We start from the raw sequence: 19,393 nt of genomic DNA on the forward strand, positions 1-19,393 counted from the left end.
GAGCATCAACTTTGTTTTGCTTGGTTTCATCTTCATCCCTCTTTCTTCACCCAGAAGTTGATATTGTCAATATGCCGATTCATCTTAGGTGTAGAATTACTGTATATCGAGGGCAAAGGAGGTCTTAACAGCAAGATGTTTCCTAACACTGCACTATGATCCAAATCACACTGTACTGTGGTAGTCTTGCTGAGGGTGACGAAGGTATAAAAACTTTGTTATTTGGTACATGACTGAATCTCCCAGTAAACTGGTGATTTCAGAAAGCACTGTTTCTGCACATTGCCACAGGAGTGTTTCATGTCCAGATGACATTCTGGACTATAGACTGAATTATTTAACCACTGGCACCTTATAACAAATTCCACAGTTGTTTCACAGGAGCAAACTCTATAAAATATTTTCCACTACCAATGACAGTAAGTCTGTCTTGCTTGACTTCAGCTCTTCTATCCACCTGTGAGTTGACACTGTCCACAGACTGAGCTGTCTGAGTGGTAGACAGGTAGCAGAGTATGCAAAGGACAGATAAGAATAACGTGTCTTTGTACTTCTGACATGAGACACAAAGATGGGAGAAGTTGGCATAACTACACAAATGAGTGAGTAACACCAGTGGGTCCCATCGCAAAGTAAATTCCAGGAGAGCCTGGACCATTAGGGCAGACATCAGGTTTAGTGGCACATTTAGGGTCTCTCAAGTGAATAAGCTACAAGTCCATGCTTTATTTGAGTGTTGGTCACGGAACTACTGATGTATTCATTCAACAATTTGTAAATACAGCAAATAAACTCCAGGTCAAAACACAGCAGTCACTTGCTTCCAGGAGAATATCAGGAAACATTAATCTCAATTTTAGAAAGAGAAAAGATTAACGCTCCTTCAAGAAAATGTAACCATATATCTGCATTTCCTTTCAGTCACGGTCCCAAATATTAAAAGATCCCTCTCTTGCCAGCGTATTATGCCTTATTCAAAATATCATAGAATCATAGAATCATAGACTATTTTGAGTTGGAAGGGACCTTAAAGATCATCTAGTTGCAACCCCACTGCCATGGGCAGGGACACCTTCCACTAGACCAGGTTGCTCAAAGCCCCATCCAACCTGGCCTTGAACACTGCCAGGGAGGGGGCATCCACAACTTCTCTGGGCAACCTGTGCCAGTGTCTCACCACCCTCACAGTCAAGAATTCCTTCCTAATAGCTAATCTAAATCTACCCCCTTTCAGTTTAAAACCATTCCCCCTCATCCTATCTCTACACGCCCTTCTAAAAAGTCCCTCTCCAGCTTTCCTGTAGGCCTCTTCAGGTACTGGAAGGCTGCTAGAAGGTCTCCCTGGAGCCTTCTCTTCTCCAGGCTCAACAGCCCCAACTCTCTCAGCCTCTCTTCACAGGAAAGGTGCTCCAGCCCTCTCATCATCTTCGTGGCCCTCCTCTGGACTCACTCCAACAGCTCCATGTCCTTCTTATGTTGGGGACCCCAGAGCTGAACGCTGCACTCCAGGTGGGGTCTCATGAGAGCAGAGTAGAGGGGCAGAATCCCCTCCCTCAACCTGCTGGCCACACAGTTTGTGATGCAGCCCAGTATACGGTTGGCCTTCTGGGCTGCAAACACACATTGCCGGCTCATGGTGAGCTTCTCATCAACCATCACCCCCAAGTCCTTCTCCTCAGGGCTGCTCTCAATCCATTCTCTGCCCAGCCTGTATTTGTGCTTGGGATTGCCCCGATCCACATGCAGGACCTTGCACTTGGCCTTGTTGAACTTCATGCGGTTCACACAGGCCCAGCTCTCCAGCCTGTCAAAGTCCCTCTGGATGACATCCCTTCCCTCCAGCGTGTCAACCGCACCTCACAGCTTGGTGTCATCAGCAAACTTGCTGAGGGCGCACTCAATCCCATTGTCCATGTCGCCGACAAAGATGTTAAACAGCACCAGTCCCAATACCGACCCCTGAGGAACGCCACTCGTCACTGGTGTCCACTTGGACATCGAGCCATTGACTGCAACGCTTTGAGTGCTACCGTCCAGCCAATTCCTTATCCACCGAGTGGTCCATCCGTCAAGTCCATGTCTCGAATTTAGAGGCAGGAATACTGTATACCCCAAAAGTTGGAAAAGTTTTAGAAGAGCATGATTTTTCTTAGGAATACCCTTTTCATACAATGCAGCTGCCACTGTGCACAATTCCTCAAAATCTTCACTTTCAGCTATGTACTCACACAAACTTTACTTACTTTAGTGCAGAGTATGTAAATCCTTTCAAGCCATCTTTGCACCTGAAACATAAACACAACAGTATTTTCTGTAATGAGCTGCTTGAAATACAGTATAAAGTGTTATGGATTAAATATTACGTGGAAGGGCTGCAGATGAACACCAGCTTCTCATTAATAGAAAACAGCATGTCTGTAAACAACTCTGTGGCTATCCCTGACTTCACAGTTGTCACCACGGCCTTGGGACATCTCAGAAACAAAGGGTGCAGCATACAAATGCCAGTGCTTCTCTCTTTTATCCAAAGTGAGAGTGGAGAAATTTTTAAAGGATGGTGACAGAACCACCGGGGTGACAATGGAAGATTTCATATGACAAAGAACTGTTGCTTTATGGAAAAGAAGTCATGATGAGTTTTATGAAACATAAATGTTACTGCAAGGAGAGAAAGGAGGGTTGGACCTCAATAAAATACCCACCCTCTTGTGAAGAGCTGCAGGGTACAGTTATTCTGACTTTGCGATAAACTGTTCTACTTTGCACAGTGCTGATCTCTGCAGCTTGTTACTTTAAGAAGATTCTCAATCTGAAAGTACCAGTTTTTCAATTACGTAGTGGTTGTTCTGATTCTGAGCTTGATTATATACATCCTTCCTTACAGACTATAAGGTTCATTGTGTGAATAATGACCACAATAGAGTCCATAACTGGCTGTGAAAGATTTAAGTTATTGACTTTTTTCTGTCCAGGATGCACTGAAAGGAGCTGAAGCTTGCAGCTGCTACAGATTCTTCCTGGAAGACTTCTCAGTGTCATGGTGGTAGAAAAGCAAAGAACAGATACTTGGGCTTTTTTCCCTTTCTCTTTTTATAGAATTGCATGGGGAATACATCATGGTAACAACACATTCCTCACACAATAGAGAAAGCACAAACTAGTAACTTATCAACACCATCATTTCAAGAACACATTTACTCTAAGAGAAGACAGGACGGAAGTTGTAAAAGCTTCGTAAGCAGAAGTAGATGAACACAATCCTTTCCCTTCCGCCTGCAGAGACCAAGTTGTCCCTGGAAAGTCTGTGCCTGAACCTTCCCGAGAGCATGTGACACCATGTCCCAGAAGGCACCATGTATGGTCAACACATGCTACCAATGGCTGGATACACACGAACAGTAGGAAGAACATAATGAGATGAAAGATGGCCACAGATCAAGAAAGTCTTGCTTTGTCCTGCCAGGTGGGTGCCTGGTGCAGTGCTGGTAAGATGTCACAGCATTAAACACTCATGGGAAACTCTTCCCAAGGGTATGGCCTTCAACACAGATGTTTCCAAGGACTTGGTTTTCTTACCATGTGTACAGTGCTAAATAAGTATCAGGCACAGTTACGTACAGCACCAGAAAATTCACCCTAAAGAGTTTCTCTTTTAAAATGGCTGCCCCTAAAATATTGGTCACATATATATGACCTATAGGGGTTCAAGGTAAACACCTACAAATAAAATTGCTCACGGTATCTTTAATTAATATAGAACATTGTAACCAAAATATGTAAACATTTCACTTTTTATGATTCTTTACCTATGGAATTCAGAAGCTGAAAATTATCATAGCACTTTTAGAGAAAGATGGACTAAAAGATGGAATGAAACAATTGGTAAGCGAGGGACTGAAACAAATGAAATCAGCTTTGCCCAGAGATCACAGCAAATCACTGGCAGAACTAAAATCAGAGCTCAAATGCACAGGGTTTACATACACTCCGTCTATCCACAGAACCATGGTCTGGTATCACAAGTTTGATTTTAAATCTCCAGTCGACCGTACGTTAAATGCTCTTTGAGCTAAGGGCATTCAACACATTACGTCTGCAAGCTGCCAGCTCAATAATAGGACTTTAGTTTCTCCTTTTCTTTTCCAGTAAATTAAAACCATACACAACCTGAAATGTAAACGTGCATATAAGTGTTTCTAGAATAATATCGAAACAGAAAAGCAATTACAGTATGAGCATAACGATGTTTTTTGCCTTAATCACTCCAATGCAACAGCACTTGGAGCTGCAAGTGCTGGATTGTTCCTTGATCGCGCCACCAGATGTCCCTGCCCAGCTGGTGCTGAGACCGGCCCCACCGCCCTGATGCCATCCTGCAACTCATCTGCTTTAAAGCCTCCCAAAGAAATAGTCAGTCACATCCTTTCTCCGCTAATACAGAAAAACAGAAGACACTTGAAGCACTGAAAGAGAAAACAACACTCCAACCCCCTCCTTATTACTCCAAGAAACATGAAAAAGATTTGTAATGCCTATTCTAATTACACGATTAAAGCCAATTCTATGCAGTATTTGGTATATTGAAATTTTATTATTATTTTTTTCTTATTTTATTAGCTATTCTATATAATTACAGAGCTACAGCTATGAATCTCCCTGCAAAATGCACCAAAGTTAAATATGTAGTTCAATACGGCAGTAACACTAAAGATACAATTCCATTTTTTCCCATTAACTTCCTAATTTTTTTAATTATAGCACAGTATAAAAGTGCTATTTAAGTTGTTAAATAGAAATTAATTAATTCATGCTGCTTGATGTCTAAAATTTCTTGCGTGAAGTCATTATGTGAGCTAACGGGTATGTGAAAATATCGCATATTAAAGGATTTCAAAAACAGGAGCCCTAGAGAAACAATACTTTTAATCAAGAGTAACTTGTACTGTAACTTTCCCTTCTCTGACATGACAAGTTTTGTCTTACAAATGAAGCAGCAACTACCAACAAAACTTGTATTTTAATATTTCGCTTTAAATCATGAATTCAGTAATTAAAGGCTGCAGAATACTGGTTTACAGACTGTAATTGCCTTATTTATTCACTCACTAGGTATATTGCATCACCAGCAGCAAAAAACCCTCCACGCTGACTCCAAACATGCTTCTTTTTTGGGGGGAACAACAAAAACCCATGCAGGGACAGCGCAGAGACGTCACAAATTCAGTTCCTGGCCTTGACGGTGACTGCTGAGGCCCAACGCTAGCTGCACATGGCACATTTCATGGACACCTGGCTGCTAATAACTGAACTAAGACTAATGATTTGCTTCATGCAGCCACTAATTGGTAATAATAATGCCACCACTAATTGGTAATAATAACTTTTACTCAATGCTTCATTGCTCAAGGGGTGAAAAAGCCTGCACTCCGCTGCTGACCCCCGCGAGCCATTCAAGCTGCAAATGAGCACAGTAAAACGCATTACATGTGCCCAGATATCCCTGAGAGGGGAAAATTCTCAGCAGTGTATTATAAGCTTGTTTTTAGGGTATTATTCAACCTGGAAGGTCTGAGATAACGGGTGAGTTCTACACCATTACAGGTACTCGGTGTAACTTACCTCCGCTACCATTCCCACCACCCTGAATGTCCCAGGAACCTAATTCCAAGATGCAGGAGGGCGGCACCATTTTTTGCCCAATGAGCAATAATTTAAAGGGTGCATAATCCGGTGACATTTTCCCATCAGAGGGGAATTTGCCCCTGGTACAAAGCCAGCGGCACCAGTGACTCTGCCAGTTGTCCCCGTTGGGCACTGTGTACCTGATCACACAGCAGAAATTCTCTGCTCTGCTCTGCTCCAGCTTGGCTTTGGCCAGAGCCACGGTTGGAGTCAGAGGAGCAGAAGAATCGAGAAGCCAAAGCAATAAATTCGGTTTCTCCAAATTCCCCTGCTGGGACAATTTTGGCACATGAGCAAGTAGGGTCGATTTTAATCGAGCAAATTTATAACATAAATGTAACTTACGGCCACATGCATTTATTTTTTCATAAAGAAAACAGCAAAACAGAATAGAGCCAAGGCTTGATACTAACTATACTTCCAACAAGACACGAACTAACTCTAATTATTTATGTTTGTGTATGTAAAGAGGTGCTGTACATGAGCTTACACTACTCTCCCTCCATCCTGTGGGAAGGAGAAGTTCCCACACTGAACTGTAAGGCTGGATGCCAGCAATTATGTTTTGGAGTTTTTTATTAGTACACTTTGTCCTAAGCCTTCTAAAGATTTTCTCCGTGACCAATTGATATACCCCGCGCAAGAACCCTTCTGAGGAAACAAGTCACTTTTCACCCATGGAACTGGTAAGGAGAAAGCAGCTCACAGCAACAACATATGCCATGTTTAACAACATCCCCATACTGCTTATGTTATCCTTCAGGGCAAGAGTAAATTAGAAACTCCTATATGCAGAGCTCTCATTATGGCCACGTGGGAAGGAAACACTGCAAGCACAGGACATGTGTGGCATATTACTGCAGCATATTTGCCCGTAAAGATTGGCCGGGGGGGACACCACGTTTCCGAGTTAAGGTGTCTTGTTTTACGGAGAAGGGAGGATCACAGTGATGAAACGTGACCGTGTCTGAGCACACAAGCTATATCGCTCGCTATTAAATCCCTTGCTATTAGGAATTAAAGGCTATCTGCGCTCATTTGTGAGCTCTGCTGAACTCTAGAGGATAATCCGTGTTCTATTTTAAGCTACTTAGAGAGGTTACTACGCCTTCCTCCTGTTTTCCTATCCTTCATTCCTTGTCTTCTCCCCAGTGTTAACAGTCAACAGCAACAGGCGTCATTTTTCTGAGATGTCTTCTGTATCCATTTCTCGTCTTCCTTTTCCATCTCCTCTTTCGCTCTTTCTTCCTGCAGGTCAAACTCCTATTTTGTGTTTCCCCCCATCTGTCCTCTAAATGTTGTTCTCAAAAGCTCATTTCTTTTTCATAAAAAAAAAAAGCCATCAGTACCTTTTCCATACCTCCTCACTGTCTGACACTTTCCACCACGCTAATCAAGTAGGTTGTGATTAGAGATTGAAAGTGGAGAATAAGTACCACTGCAGATCAGGATTATAAAGAAATTCAAGACTCAGGGACACGTGCTTGTACATTCTGAATCAGAGAAATGGAAGAATTAGTTCAAGCTCAGTTCTAAGCTGTTTTGAGACTAATTTGTTTATGTGGTGACTGTAACATAAAATCACATTTTGGAAATAGTAGTTTTCCAAAAGGCTCTGGGAACCAAAAACAATTCCAAACCAGTAAGACCTTCCTCACCGATGTAACTATGTAGAAAAAAGTTACTTTAAAATGAAATATTCTCTATCTGTGGATTTAAAATAAGAGCTAACCCAATCCAGTGTGATAAGACAAAGGAAACTGAAATCAAAGGTTGTTCAGAAATGTGTACCACTAGTATTCTTCCCAGTGGAAGAACACACGTTTTCATTTTTAAGTGGAAAATATGATTTCTAAAAATTATGATCGGTCATGCCACAAAATCTATTTTGACTTATCATTACATACTTGTGGTGAACTTTCCAACTATCTGAACAGTATCTAGATCCTCCTCAGTGACCGCAGAAGAACATGATTATTGTGCTAATCCTAATGCCCAATCCACCAAGCTGTCAGAGGTTTAGGACAATGCTGCAAAAAGACATTTTGGTCCTCATTTAGGTAAATCTATGGGAAACTGGATCCTAAAAATCTTTGTAGATATGGCTATACAATAGTCTTCTGACTTTAGGAGCTACTCATGACTTTCACATCAGCTTAAAAAAATGAATACCCTGCTTATATATTTTCCTATCGGAAATAAAGCACATCAAATCTGAAATTGCAGCACCCTACTTAGAAGCAGAGAGGCATTTAGATTCCTTTGGATCAAAACCACTGCTTGCAACTGAGTAGCATCTAAACACAAAGGAGCTTCCTTTCTAGATCTACAGCTACATGCGGCACAGGAGATCAAAATGCAGGAAGTTTTCTTCGCAGATGGTTAAGTTCCTTTAACATGGAAGATTTAATGCAATTTTATTGCTTTTTCTTTTGTAATTATGGTTATTTCAACTAATCACCTTTATTTGTATCTTATTAAAGACATTAAAACTTGCATATCTCACAAAGATAACTCAACCCAAAAGGAACATCCATATTTCGAACAAAGTTATGGTCCCCTTTATACACGTGCATACATTTTTGTCCATCCATCCAGATGGAAACATATCTCAAGACACTCAACAATCATCATATTAAGGCACTTGGAAATGTAGAGAGCAAAAATAATCTGTTCCATGCAATAGCTGCTGTTAACTTTAACATTTTCCCCAATATCAAACCTAAGCCCTTCCTTCATGCTATGTCTCCATATCCCAACTTTTCCCTGATGATGCAGGAGCAGGAATAACCTCCCGCTTTCCTCTCATCCTCCACTTTACGAGGACTGGGATGGAAAAACTTATGGAAAATTTTTTTCTTCCCCTCCTCTCATCAGGGGTCAGGTAGGAGGCCCCATCCCATTGGACCACATAACCTCAGGACAACCAGTGATAGCTACAGGCAGAGCACACATCACCATCACACTCAGAGCTGCCTCCTCCAAGGATCATGAGGCACGACTTGTGACTTGTGTGGAGGAAATCCAGAGGCAAATTTAAGGTAAAAAAGGATTTACACACGGATTCTTTCTCCTCTGAATTTCCTCTTTTCTGGATTAAACATTTATTTTCATTCTATCTTTCCTCACAGGTCTTACCTATTCAACCCAGGATTATGAAAAACATTATAAGGAGCAATTATAACAAAAAAATCTAATCTTGCACCCCACGGACAACACATAGCTTTGAGAAGACATGCCAGAAATCAGATTAAAAAATAACTGAAGTCAGAAGAATTGTAGCAGAAACTCTTACGAAAATTATACTTCAAGCTATTAAATACATAATGCGATTGGGATCAAAATGCAATGAAAAGTCTCATTGCTTGTGTTTCCAAATCAGATTGATAGTTTAACATTTGTGTGTTTAAATAAGAGGTGATAGAATGCATCCATGACATTTCTTTTAGTTGTATTTGAAGTATAAAATGATCTTTTATCAAGACCATATTTTTGTAACCATTAAATGCAGCAAATATAAAACTATATTATAAAACAAAGTAAATGAACAAAGAAAGAGCAAGTAGGAACAACATTCATAGAATCATAGACTGGTCTGGGCTGGAAGGGACCTTAAAGATATCTAGTTCCAACCCCACTGCCATGGGCAGGGACACCTTCCACTAGACCAGGTTGCTCCCAGAGACCCACCCAACCTGGCCTTGAACACTGCCAGGGAGGGGGCAGCCACAGCTTCTCTGGGCAACCTGTGCCAGTGTCTCACCACCCTGAAAGGAAAGAATTTGTTCCTCGTATCTCATCTAAATCTACCCCCTTTCAGTTTAAAACCGTTCCCCTTCGTCCTATCACTACATGCCCCTTGTAAGAAGTTCCTCTTCAGCTTTCCTGTAGGGCCCCTTCAGGTACTGGAAGGCTGCTAGAAGGTCTCCCTGGAGCCTTCTCTTCTCCAGGCTGAACAACCCCAACTCTCTCAGCCTGTCTCCATAGGAGAGGTGCTCCAGCCCTCTCATTATCTTCATGGCCCTCCTCTTCTGGACTCGCTCCAACAGCTCCATGTCCTTCTTATGTTGAGGGCCCCAGAGCTGGAGGCAGTACTCCAGGTGGGGTCTCACGAAAGCTGAGTAGAGGGGCAGAATCACCTCCCTCGACCTGCTGGCCACGCTGCTTTTGATGCAGCCCAGGATACGGTTGGCCTTCTGGGCTGCAAGCGCACACTGCCGGCTCATGGTGAGCTTCTCATCAACCATCACCCCCAAGTCCTTCTCCTCAGGGCTGCTCTCAGTCCATTCTCTGCCCAGCCTGTATTTGTGCTTGGGATTGCCCCGACCCACATGCAGAACCTTGCACTTGGCCTTGTTGAACTTCATGCAGTTCGCACAGGCCCACCTCTCAAGCTTGTCAAGGTCCCTCTGGGAGGCATCCTTTCCCTCCAGCGTGTCAACTGCACCACCCAGCTTGGTGTCGTCGGCAAACTTGCTGAGGGCGCACTCAATCCCACTGTCCACATCGCCGACAAAGATGTTAAACAGTGCCGGTCCCAGTACTGACCCAATATGGACATTTAAGAAGAGCAAAAGCAGCCCAGTAGAGCACGTACATCATTTTTTTCTAGACCTATACTGAATGCATCACTTACAATACTTGGAAAGAAAGGCTGAATGGAGATGGCAAACAGTGTAGTCAACAATGAACTATGGTCTCATTAAGCTTTCATGTAAATCCAGGGAATTACATTTGTGAAGAAAAATTCTGCAATTCTGGCAATAATGTGACACTGTATTTGAAAAGAAAGCTGTTTATACTGAAGCTAAATTACAATACTGGATTCAGGGTTGTAAACCAAAGCTGTTATCAATCAACACTTCACATCTGACTGCTAATCAAGTTTTGTGTGTTACTGCCAAATATGAAACCAGATTTCTAGTGATGTTAATTACCCTGCTACTTACAACACTCTCATTTCTTCAGAGATTAGTGCTTCCTGAAATATGCATTTTTGAGTAAATGCAATATCTCTCAAAAGATCTTAAAAGCGAAGAAAAAAATATTTTTCATTATTTTAGCTGGATGCAGCCCTGCCATGTCTTTGTGTAACAACGCTGTGCTGTGGGTTCAGGAGCAGCAACTGAGTCACTTAGATGGCCACGTTCCCTTCTCACAACCCTTCATCAGCGCCCCTGCCTCACCCAGCTAATTGAAGCAGCGAACATTAATTAAAAGAGCTGACTAAACAATGAAGTTAAGGTTTTATCTGCTTAGTTCAATTAGTTTGCTAAATTTTGGAAAGTGATGTCATTTTTCCACTACCCAATTTTAACCTTTTCCTTATAAGTGTTTTATCAAAAAACAGTAAACTTCTGCTCCAGCAAAACCCAAACACTCTCTCCAAATCAGGCACAGAACAAATATAGGAAATGGCAAAAAAACTCTGAAGGCATGAAAATGGGAAGTCAAATTGCCTCTAGGGGCAGGAGGATACACAGAAATGTACCTTGACGCGTGCACAAAACCACGTCCACCCCCGCGGTCGAGGTTGTGCCGATGCCGTTTCATTGTTGTTAGAACAAAGAGAACAGTCAGTCTGTCACCAAAGGCACACACTGTTATGAGATTAAAAAGCAAATCATCTTATATTCATACCACGTTTGGCTCAGGTTAAATAATGATGGCATCTGCAGTAATTCTATGTTACACTGAGACCTATGCTAAATTTATCTACTGCCAAATTCCCCTCCGGCTTTTTCTACTGGCTCTCTGCAGTTGGGGGAAAAAAAAAAAAAAAAAAAGAAGAAAAAAAGAAGCTAAGCTTGTTGGAACCATTTTCTGCAAACATAGTTCATGCTATTTGCAGGTGATTCAACATTTCAGTTAGTGAAACCTCTCTCATAGAGACTGATTGATTAATTCAAGTGTTCAAGAGAACTGGATACAACATTTGCTTTCCCCAAATGATCCAATAATTGGACTTGAGGGAAATGTCTGGCTGTTTGCTATTTCAATTTGGGGAAAATGTGAATACGAGGACATGATCCATTTATTTTTTTATATTATATTACCCATATCTCTGACATTTAATAAAATTGACATATATAATCAGAATAAACTTATAATGAACTGAAAAGCTATAAATGTATTTTAAAGAAATTAACAGTCATTCTGAACATGCCCAGGCCGTTGCTGAGTTAGGTTGAAGAGTGAAGGCGATACATGCCTTTTAGATCAGTGAGATATTATTTGTAATGACTTGAAGCGAGATTTTCATTCTGTTACTCAAAAATGTTCTTCATTGTCTATAATGCAAAACATTGCTGAAATCACCGAGACTGTTACAACTACAACCCCTTACTACAAGAAAGACATCGAGGTGCTGGAGCAAGTCCAGAGAAGGGCAACGAAGCTGGTGAAGGGTCCAGAGAACAAGTCTTATGAGGAGCAGCTGAGCGAACTGGGGTTGTTTAGTCTAGAGAAAAGGAGGCTCAAACCTTATCGCCCTTTACAAATACTTGAAAGGAAGTTGTAGCGAGGTGGGTGTTAGTCTCTTCTCCCAGGTAACAAGTGACAGGATGAGAGGGAACAGCCTCAAGTTGTGCCAGGGGAGGTTTAGATTGGATATCAGGAAAAAATTCTTCACCAGAAGGGTTGTCAAGCATTGGAACAGGCTGCCCAGGGAAGCGGTAGAGTCACCATCCCTGGAGGGATTTAAAAGACTAGCAGAGGTGGTGCTTTGGGACATGGTTTAGTGGTGAACTTGGCAGTGCTGGGTTAACAGTTGGACTCGATGATCTTAAAGGTCCTTTCCAACCAAAACAATTCTATGATTCTAACTAGGTACTGAGCCGTAAGCACTAGGCAGCATCAGTTTGTTACTACACTCAAGCTAAATGACCATGTTGCAAAGTTTGTTGTAACTTAAACTTTTATTTCTGGCTATGTAATATTTCTTTGTGATGACTGCCCCATGCAGATTTACCTGCTTACCTGGAGTTTACACACAGATCTCCAGCATGATGCGGTGCTGTGCAGACATGCCTCTAAGGTTCATAAGTATCATAGGAAGTCTTGAAAATAGATTAAAATCTCAAAACTGTGCTCAAAGAACCACAGGGTGAATAAAGTATTTGTGCATAGCCTCAGAAAACACTATTTTGAGAATCAAATTTCAGTGTTACCACAGAAATTCACTCCTGAGTAACTCCCTTGCTGGCTTATACTGTAGCAAGGGACCAAACTTTATTCTAACATAGTTTTGTCTTAAATTACTACAGTGCTGTTCCAACAGATCATATTTTTAGTACTGCAGATCCAGGTGCAGTATTTGAAATAGAAAGTTGCATCACCAAAAAAAAAAAAAAAAGTTGAGAGACTGGTCATGAAACTTGGAGTGATATAACACAAAGCCCAAGTCTATAGGTCACAGTCGGAGGAGGGAAGGATCAGCTCTGAGATAGACTTCTGGTCCTTTCTTATTCTAATAATCACATAAATATGGCTTCTGAACCTCTGTTTCCTTCCAACTTTGAGTTTTTACAACAAACAACTTTTAAAAAAATTAACTCCATACCAAGAATGTGTTCAATCATCCAGATAAAACACAAAATCTCCCCAAAAAGATGAAGAAAAAAAAAAATTTGTTATTAGGTAACAACACGGAATACTTTCTGCAACTAATTTAACTAAGTGAAAGAACATGATATTTATGAAAATAACCTTCCAAAAATTATTGCTGGGAATTTAACCACTGTTGATATCATTGTTTACGAGATCAATAAAACCTCCCACAATTATTCCGCTCTGCAAATATACTGGGGCACTTACAACTACTACGCCAGAGACAGTATCTACGCCAATTCCAATCACTATAGAGAGAGTGCCACCATGGCTGGACTCCATCACAGTGTCCACGTTCTTGGGTTGACTGGGTTTCATGAAATTATCAACTTTCTTTATCTAATTTTCACAGGGTAATTTCTAGCATCTCCAAGATGCAAAGCATGAACACAAGAATTGAATCAAGGAAATCAGAAACCCTAAATCCAATGCATACGTGTTGGCAGATCACAATAGATAAAAAACTTCTGGGAGAGGCATTGTGGTGGGTTTTTTGAGGTTGGAGTGTTGTCTTTTCAGACTTTGAGATTGGAAACAAAACCCAAATTTCCATTACACTTCATCTATACAGAGAGCTCTGGACACTTGCTACATCCTTTGCACTTGCACATGAGAGAAAGGAAAAAAAAAAAATCAGAGTTAAGATTAATCAAAGAAATATCAGCCCCACTTTCCAAGCTGGGGAAGGAAGGTATGTCACAGGGATATTATTATGAGCATTTTTTGTACTTTTCTTGCGGAGCACAGAAATTACACCAGGCAGCTGAGAGAATGCACCCACTTCAAAACCACAATATAGTGTGACTATATTGCTGAAAAATAACATTAGAAAACTTCTGCTACTTTCCTAACCCAGTCTATATATAAAAATTACATTTTGTTGTTCTTCAGTGCCATGTGCTAAATATGCATGCAATTACATGGTTCTCCATTTCTAGCATGCTTCAAGATGCACATCTACATACAACTGATGTGCCTTTTCCTAAAATATATGATCAACCAAGTATTTAGTATCTACTGATCAGATTTCAGCACAGTGGCAATGTTGCCAGTGATGTCTGATATTGGGAATGTGGCTTTGGACTTCAAACTGTACCTTGTTTCACCTCCATCCAATTTCTTATAAAACTTAAGAAAGTTTTAGATGCAAAATACTCCTCAAAAAATAACAAAAAACCCAGAAAACACAACAGATAAAGACACTTAGGTAAATTTTGGGCTGTATGAACCTGGGTATAAGTAACCCCCATAAAAATCAATATCCTTAAAAATGATGCAATTTTACTCCCTGTCCTTCCAGGAGTTATCCAGAAGTATAATGATACGCTATTCTGATGTAATTTTGGGAGCTAGAAGTAATGGCCACTTTGGTAGGAATAAGACTATACAAGCGGAAAAAGCAAATGGCACTGTGTTCAGAGCCTCTATATGTCTTTTAAAAAATTTATAGGGAATGATAAACATTTAAAATAGCTCAAAATTAGATGAAGATGAGTATTATTAACCCCAGTTCAGTTTGTGAGATTTTAAAGAACCATTAGCTACTCTCACCATTTCTCACCTCTTTTAAACTTCAGCTACTTGAGATAGAAAACATGTGACACTACACTCAGAAGCCAGAACTTATACATTAAAAATGTACACTTATTTGGCAAGGTAAATAAGGGACACTGACAAAACAGAAACAAGCTATCCAGAAGTACTGGCTAACATTGCCTCAATAAAGACATGCCAGAACCTCTATGGTAGAGCCAAATCTTGTTTAGGTCTACAAGTCAAAGTTTGAATCCCAGTTATTTGCATAAGCAAACATATCACCAAAGTCACAGAGAAATAATGTCAGAAAATCTTTAATGACTTGACTCATTTTTAGTCAAAAAATCTCTAATTTTCAACAGCTTCTACACTCTATCAGGCACAGCCATCATCAAACTCTGCATCTGTGTAGTTGCCACTGCTCCAGTAACAGGGAACAAAAAATACATGCAAGTTCCCAAGTAATATATACAATAAAAAGCACAAATAGGAGAATATTTTCTTTTCCTTCCATACTTTTTCTTGTTTTCTCGCAACATATATGGGGTCAGTTTCTAGGGGAAGTTATTACTGGCAAAGATGGGGATCTTCTCTTTATCATTATCAAGGAAGGTTGTCAGGTGTCCTACAAGAGTATGGCACTGGGGAGTCTGGCTACTGAACACATCCTTACTCCAGTCCCCCTGAACCAGTCCTTCTGCAGGCAACTCTTTGAGGGTACACTCACTTGATCAAAGCAATCTCACATGGAGCTATCTATCGAGTTAGCTCAGAACACAAGCTGAAGCACTCCTGTCCGTGTCACCGTCACACCACGCCCAGGTGAGTTGGTCCTACCAAGAAAAGCAATGATTAAACTGATCGTGGAAACTGGGCTAGCACTGCATGACACTACCGTGCCATGAAAATGTAACAACTCAATGGAAATGAACTCTTGTGTCTCCATCAAAGACCTACCTCACACAAAATCAACATGCCATTGGAAAATCACAGAAAGTTGGTCTTTTATAATAGATAAGGCCTAACTGTTGCTATTTTGGGAAAAAAAAAATATCTTATTCAGCCTTAAATTCAGGATAAGCATGGGTAACCAGCATAACTAATAGCATACTTGTGATGTGTTCACATCTGCTTTTGTTGACTACTAAATATGTAGCATAATCTTCATCTTCCTGTTAGCAAGTCATCTACTTTCTAGAAGGACAATTATGGACTGATTATGAGCCACCAATGGGACTGCAGTAGTGAGAAAGCTTCAGGATGCTTTAGACAAGGTATTTTTAGTAAAGGCAAAATTAAACAATAAATATCATACCGTCTGGGAAAGGAGGAATTAGACAAAACTGCAATTCAATTGGCTTCCTAAGGAGGAAGGTGCCTACTGTGAGAAACCATCATACATAAACAGCCATTGTAAGCACCTGGAAGACAATCATGAGGACACATCTAACAATCAACATACACTTACCAAAAAAAATCCCCAAACCCAAAACCCTTTTAACACTGAGTAACATTTTGTGACTAGAGAGGAAAAGCAGTATGTGTCATACACTACTGACTTGATTCAAGCTTTGGACACTGAAGCACATTACACTTTCTTTTAAAAACAATCAGGGAAGAATAATCTAATGGCAGGTATCTAGAACGAATACAAAACTTGTTAGACAAGAGTAGTAAAAGAGCAGTTATCAACGGCTCCCTGACAAACTGGAAGGACATACTAAGTGGTACTCCACAAGGACCTCTCCTGGATGTCTGCTACTCAATAATGTCAGCAATGGGAGAGGTGACAGAGCAAAAAGTGTACGCCTATTACATTTGCAGATAATGTCAAGCAGAAAAGAGCTAGAACTGGAAGAGACTGGCTCATAAAAAATAGGATGCCACGCATCGATTGCATGTGCATTATATATACGTAGAAACAATCAACTACACAAATACAGGATAAGAACTGTGGAGGGTCAAAAAAGCAAAAGCTACTCTGGGATGTAGAAGAACGGCCACAACCTGCAAAACACTGAATTAATTCTCTTGCTTTACCAGGTTTATCAGCTTTATCAGCTGAAATAAATTTCCTTATGCATCACAATTCAAGGTGGACTCATTTCAGGGAAACCAGAACAGAGCAACGAGAATTATTTATATGGAAATTTTGAAATAGCTGGGGTTGTTGGGACTAAAGAAGAGGGAAGAATGGCAGAGGGAGAAGCTGGGAGGACGTGGTGCTTGCTATTTAAGTTCACTACAAAGTGAAGGGAATAATCTGTTTTCTTCAACATTTGTGGAAGAAAAAGTAATAGACCAAAGTTTTATCAAGATATATTCAGATTAGACACTCAAAAAATCTTGTGATAAAAACAGCTAAGAATAGGAATAGATTGTTTATGGATGTCATGGACTCTCCATTACTGGAGATTTTAAAGAACAAGTTAGTCAGGTATTTGACATGAATGGAGTAAGTGATACTTCCTTAAGGTACAGGTAAAATTAAACAATTTCACATGATTGCTTTAAGCCCTTTTATTCTCTATTAAGAGACAGAAAAGTTTAAATAACGCTTTACTTAGGTGTTCTCAAATATCCAAAGGTTAAACCAACTACAGAACCTTATTAAGGTTGCCCCTGAAAATACGAAGTCAAATAAAATGGTGTGGCAACAAACCTTCATGTGGCTGCAATCCTAGCAGGTCTGGGAACAGAAGGTGTTGGATTGTGTTTGTTATCCAAAAGTAAAGGTCAGTTTTGGAGCTTAACTTCTAGTATGAGAACATGAAGAAAAAGTACAGATGTTGCCCAGTGCCCCTCAATGATGGGCCAACAGAAGAGGCACAACCAGGTAAGCGAATCCATATGGCCAGAGTACACACCTGGAGAAGCGACACAACTGCCTTAGTTGTGAAACGCAACCAAGGGACATCCGTAGAAGGGCCAGAAAGCACATCTGCCACTACTTCTATTTGACAAAAATGCGCAGCCAACAGGAATTAACTGTTCTACTTCCTTGTGCCAGGTACTTTTTCCAAAATTAACATTTCATAAGAAACGATGTCAGGCATGACTGATAGGCCCAGGACTCTGAGCATGAAGATGTGGGCTGTGCTTGTACCCATCCAAGTTAAGCAGACCACCCTTTCTCTATGGAGTGCTTCATTTTATGTCCCAGTCTTGCTTCTGAGATGCAAGATCCCTTTATAAGGTTGAAGCAAAAATAAACAAATAAACAAGTATCAGGAATTTCCAGTGACATATCCCTTTAATTCTGTTAGAGGCAACAAGATGTAGCAAACTAAAGAGTGTAATATGCAAAGGCAAATTTTGGCACACTGGACCTGCTAATACTACACGTTTTAGCAGTAAAGGAAGAAAATGAGCAGACAAAGGATTTGCACCATGAACCATTCCTTCAGCTCTGACAGCTTTCCAGTGAAAAAGTTCAGTTTACAGTAAAATATCCAGGCCGTTCGGACTGTTTTCTTCAGGGGATTACATTGCTTCATCTATCTCTCCCCAAGCCAGAACATGTCTTTTTTTCTAACTACACCTGATGCTGACTCACAGACTGCTCTGGATGCTGCAAAGCCATGAAAGCAGATTAGACAAGGCTGATTAATTTTTAATTTGCAGTAATTAGGTGGAGATGAATCCAAGTTCTGGTGGCATGTTCTTTGTCTTTTTTTACCACTTTAATATACTCATCAACGTTCTGTAAACAATTTTACAAGCTTCATACAGCAGATGGTAATTCTTGGACCTATACCATTTCAAGTGTTTATAATAAAGTTATACAACGTAATTCATGCAGAAGCTAACTGCAGAAAAATTATTACAGTTTCAAAATTTCACTTGTAATCCAGCAAGTAACTACAGCAATAGCTTTACTTTAGTATGGCAACCACAAGTCAACAAAATTACGCTTAAATCGGGCAAGTTATTATTAAGTATGTAAACCAGGCAGGACATAGCAGTTGTATGGTCATTCAGCCTATCAATCACTTACCAAAGTTTAATGTTATTATTTTCCACTGGCTACTGGCATACATCATTGTTTAAGAACAATGTTTCAGTATTATACATGTTTCACCCAAAATATACTAATAGTTGAAGGTAAAAAAATATAAGTATTGGTAAAAGCGGAAGAAATTAAAGGTTTATGAAATTAGGTAATTGCATGAATGTGCAGATTCATGGTAAATTTTAAATATGTACTCACAGAAGACAAGTTTTTAAATAACCGAAAATAAACTGCTCTTCAACAGGATTTGGGAAACCCACAGCACTTGTGAAAAGAGATGATTAGAACTGTAATCAACCAAGAGCTGACGTTTTCCAAAAAAAATGTGAAGAAGCCATGTTTTGAAATAATGTGTTTCAGTCTACAATACTGAGAATAAGGAAAGGATTCATGGCAAGGATTAGGATGCTACAAATCATATGGAACATATGAATAGGAGTCTGTTTCCATGTATCAATAGGGGTTTAAATTCTGAATGAGAAGCTTAAGCAAGGGCACATTCTTTTGTAAAACATCCCACGGGTTTCCTCGAATATGCAGACTTGGTAACATCCT

At 40.3% G+C, this 19,393-nt stretch overlaps 1 protein-coding gene across 1 annotated transcript in view; it reads right to left on the reverse strand.

Moving 5' to 3' along the window:
* TMEM135 (transmembrane protein 135) overlaps positions 1-19,393 on the reverse strand; it is a 200,957-nt gene that overhangs the window by 22,024 nt on the left and 159,540 nt on the right. Inside the window, exon 7 of the mRNA XM_068423686.1 lies at positions 2,244-2,285. Coding sequence (XP_068279787.1) covers positions 2,244-2,285 — 42 coding nt within the window. The remainder of the gene's footprint in view (positions 1-2,243; positions 2,286-19,393) is intronic.

Source organism: Nyctibius grandis, chromosome 2, assembly GCF_013368605.1.
Source record: "Nyctibius grandis isolate bNycGra1 chromosome 2, bNycGra1.pri, whole genome shotgun sequence".
NCBI classification, from domain to species: domain Eukaryota; kingdom Metazoa; phylum Chordata; class Aves; order Nyctibiiformes; family Nyctibiidae; genus Nyctibius; species Nyctibius grandis.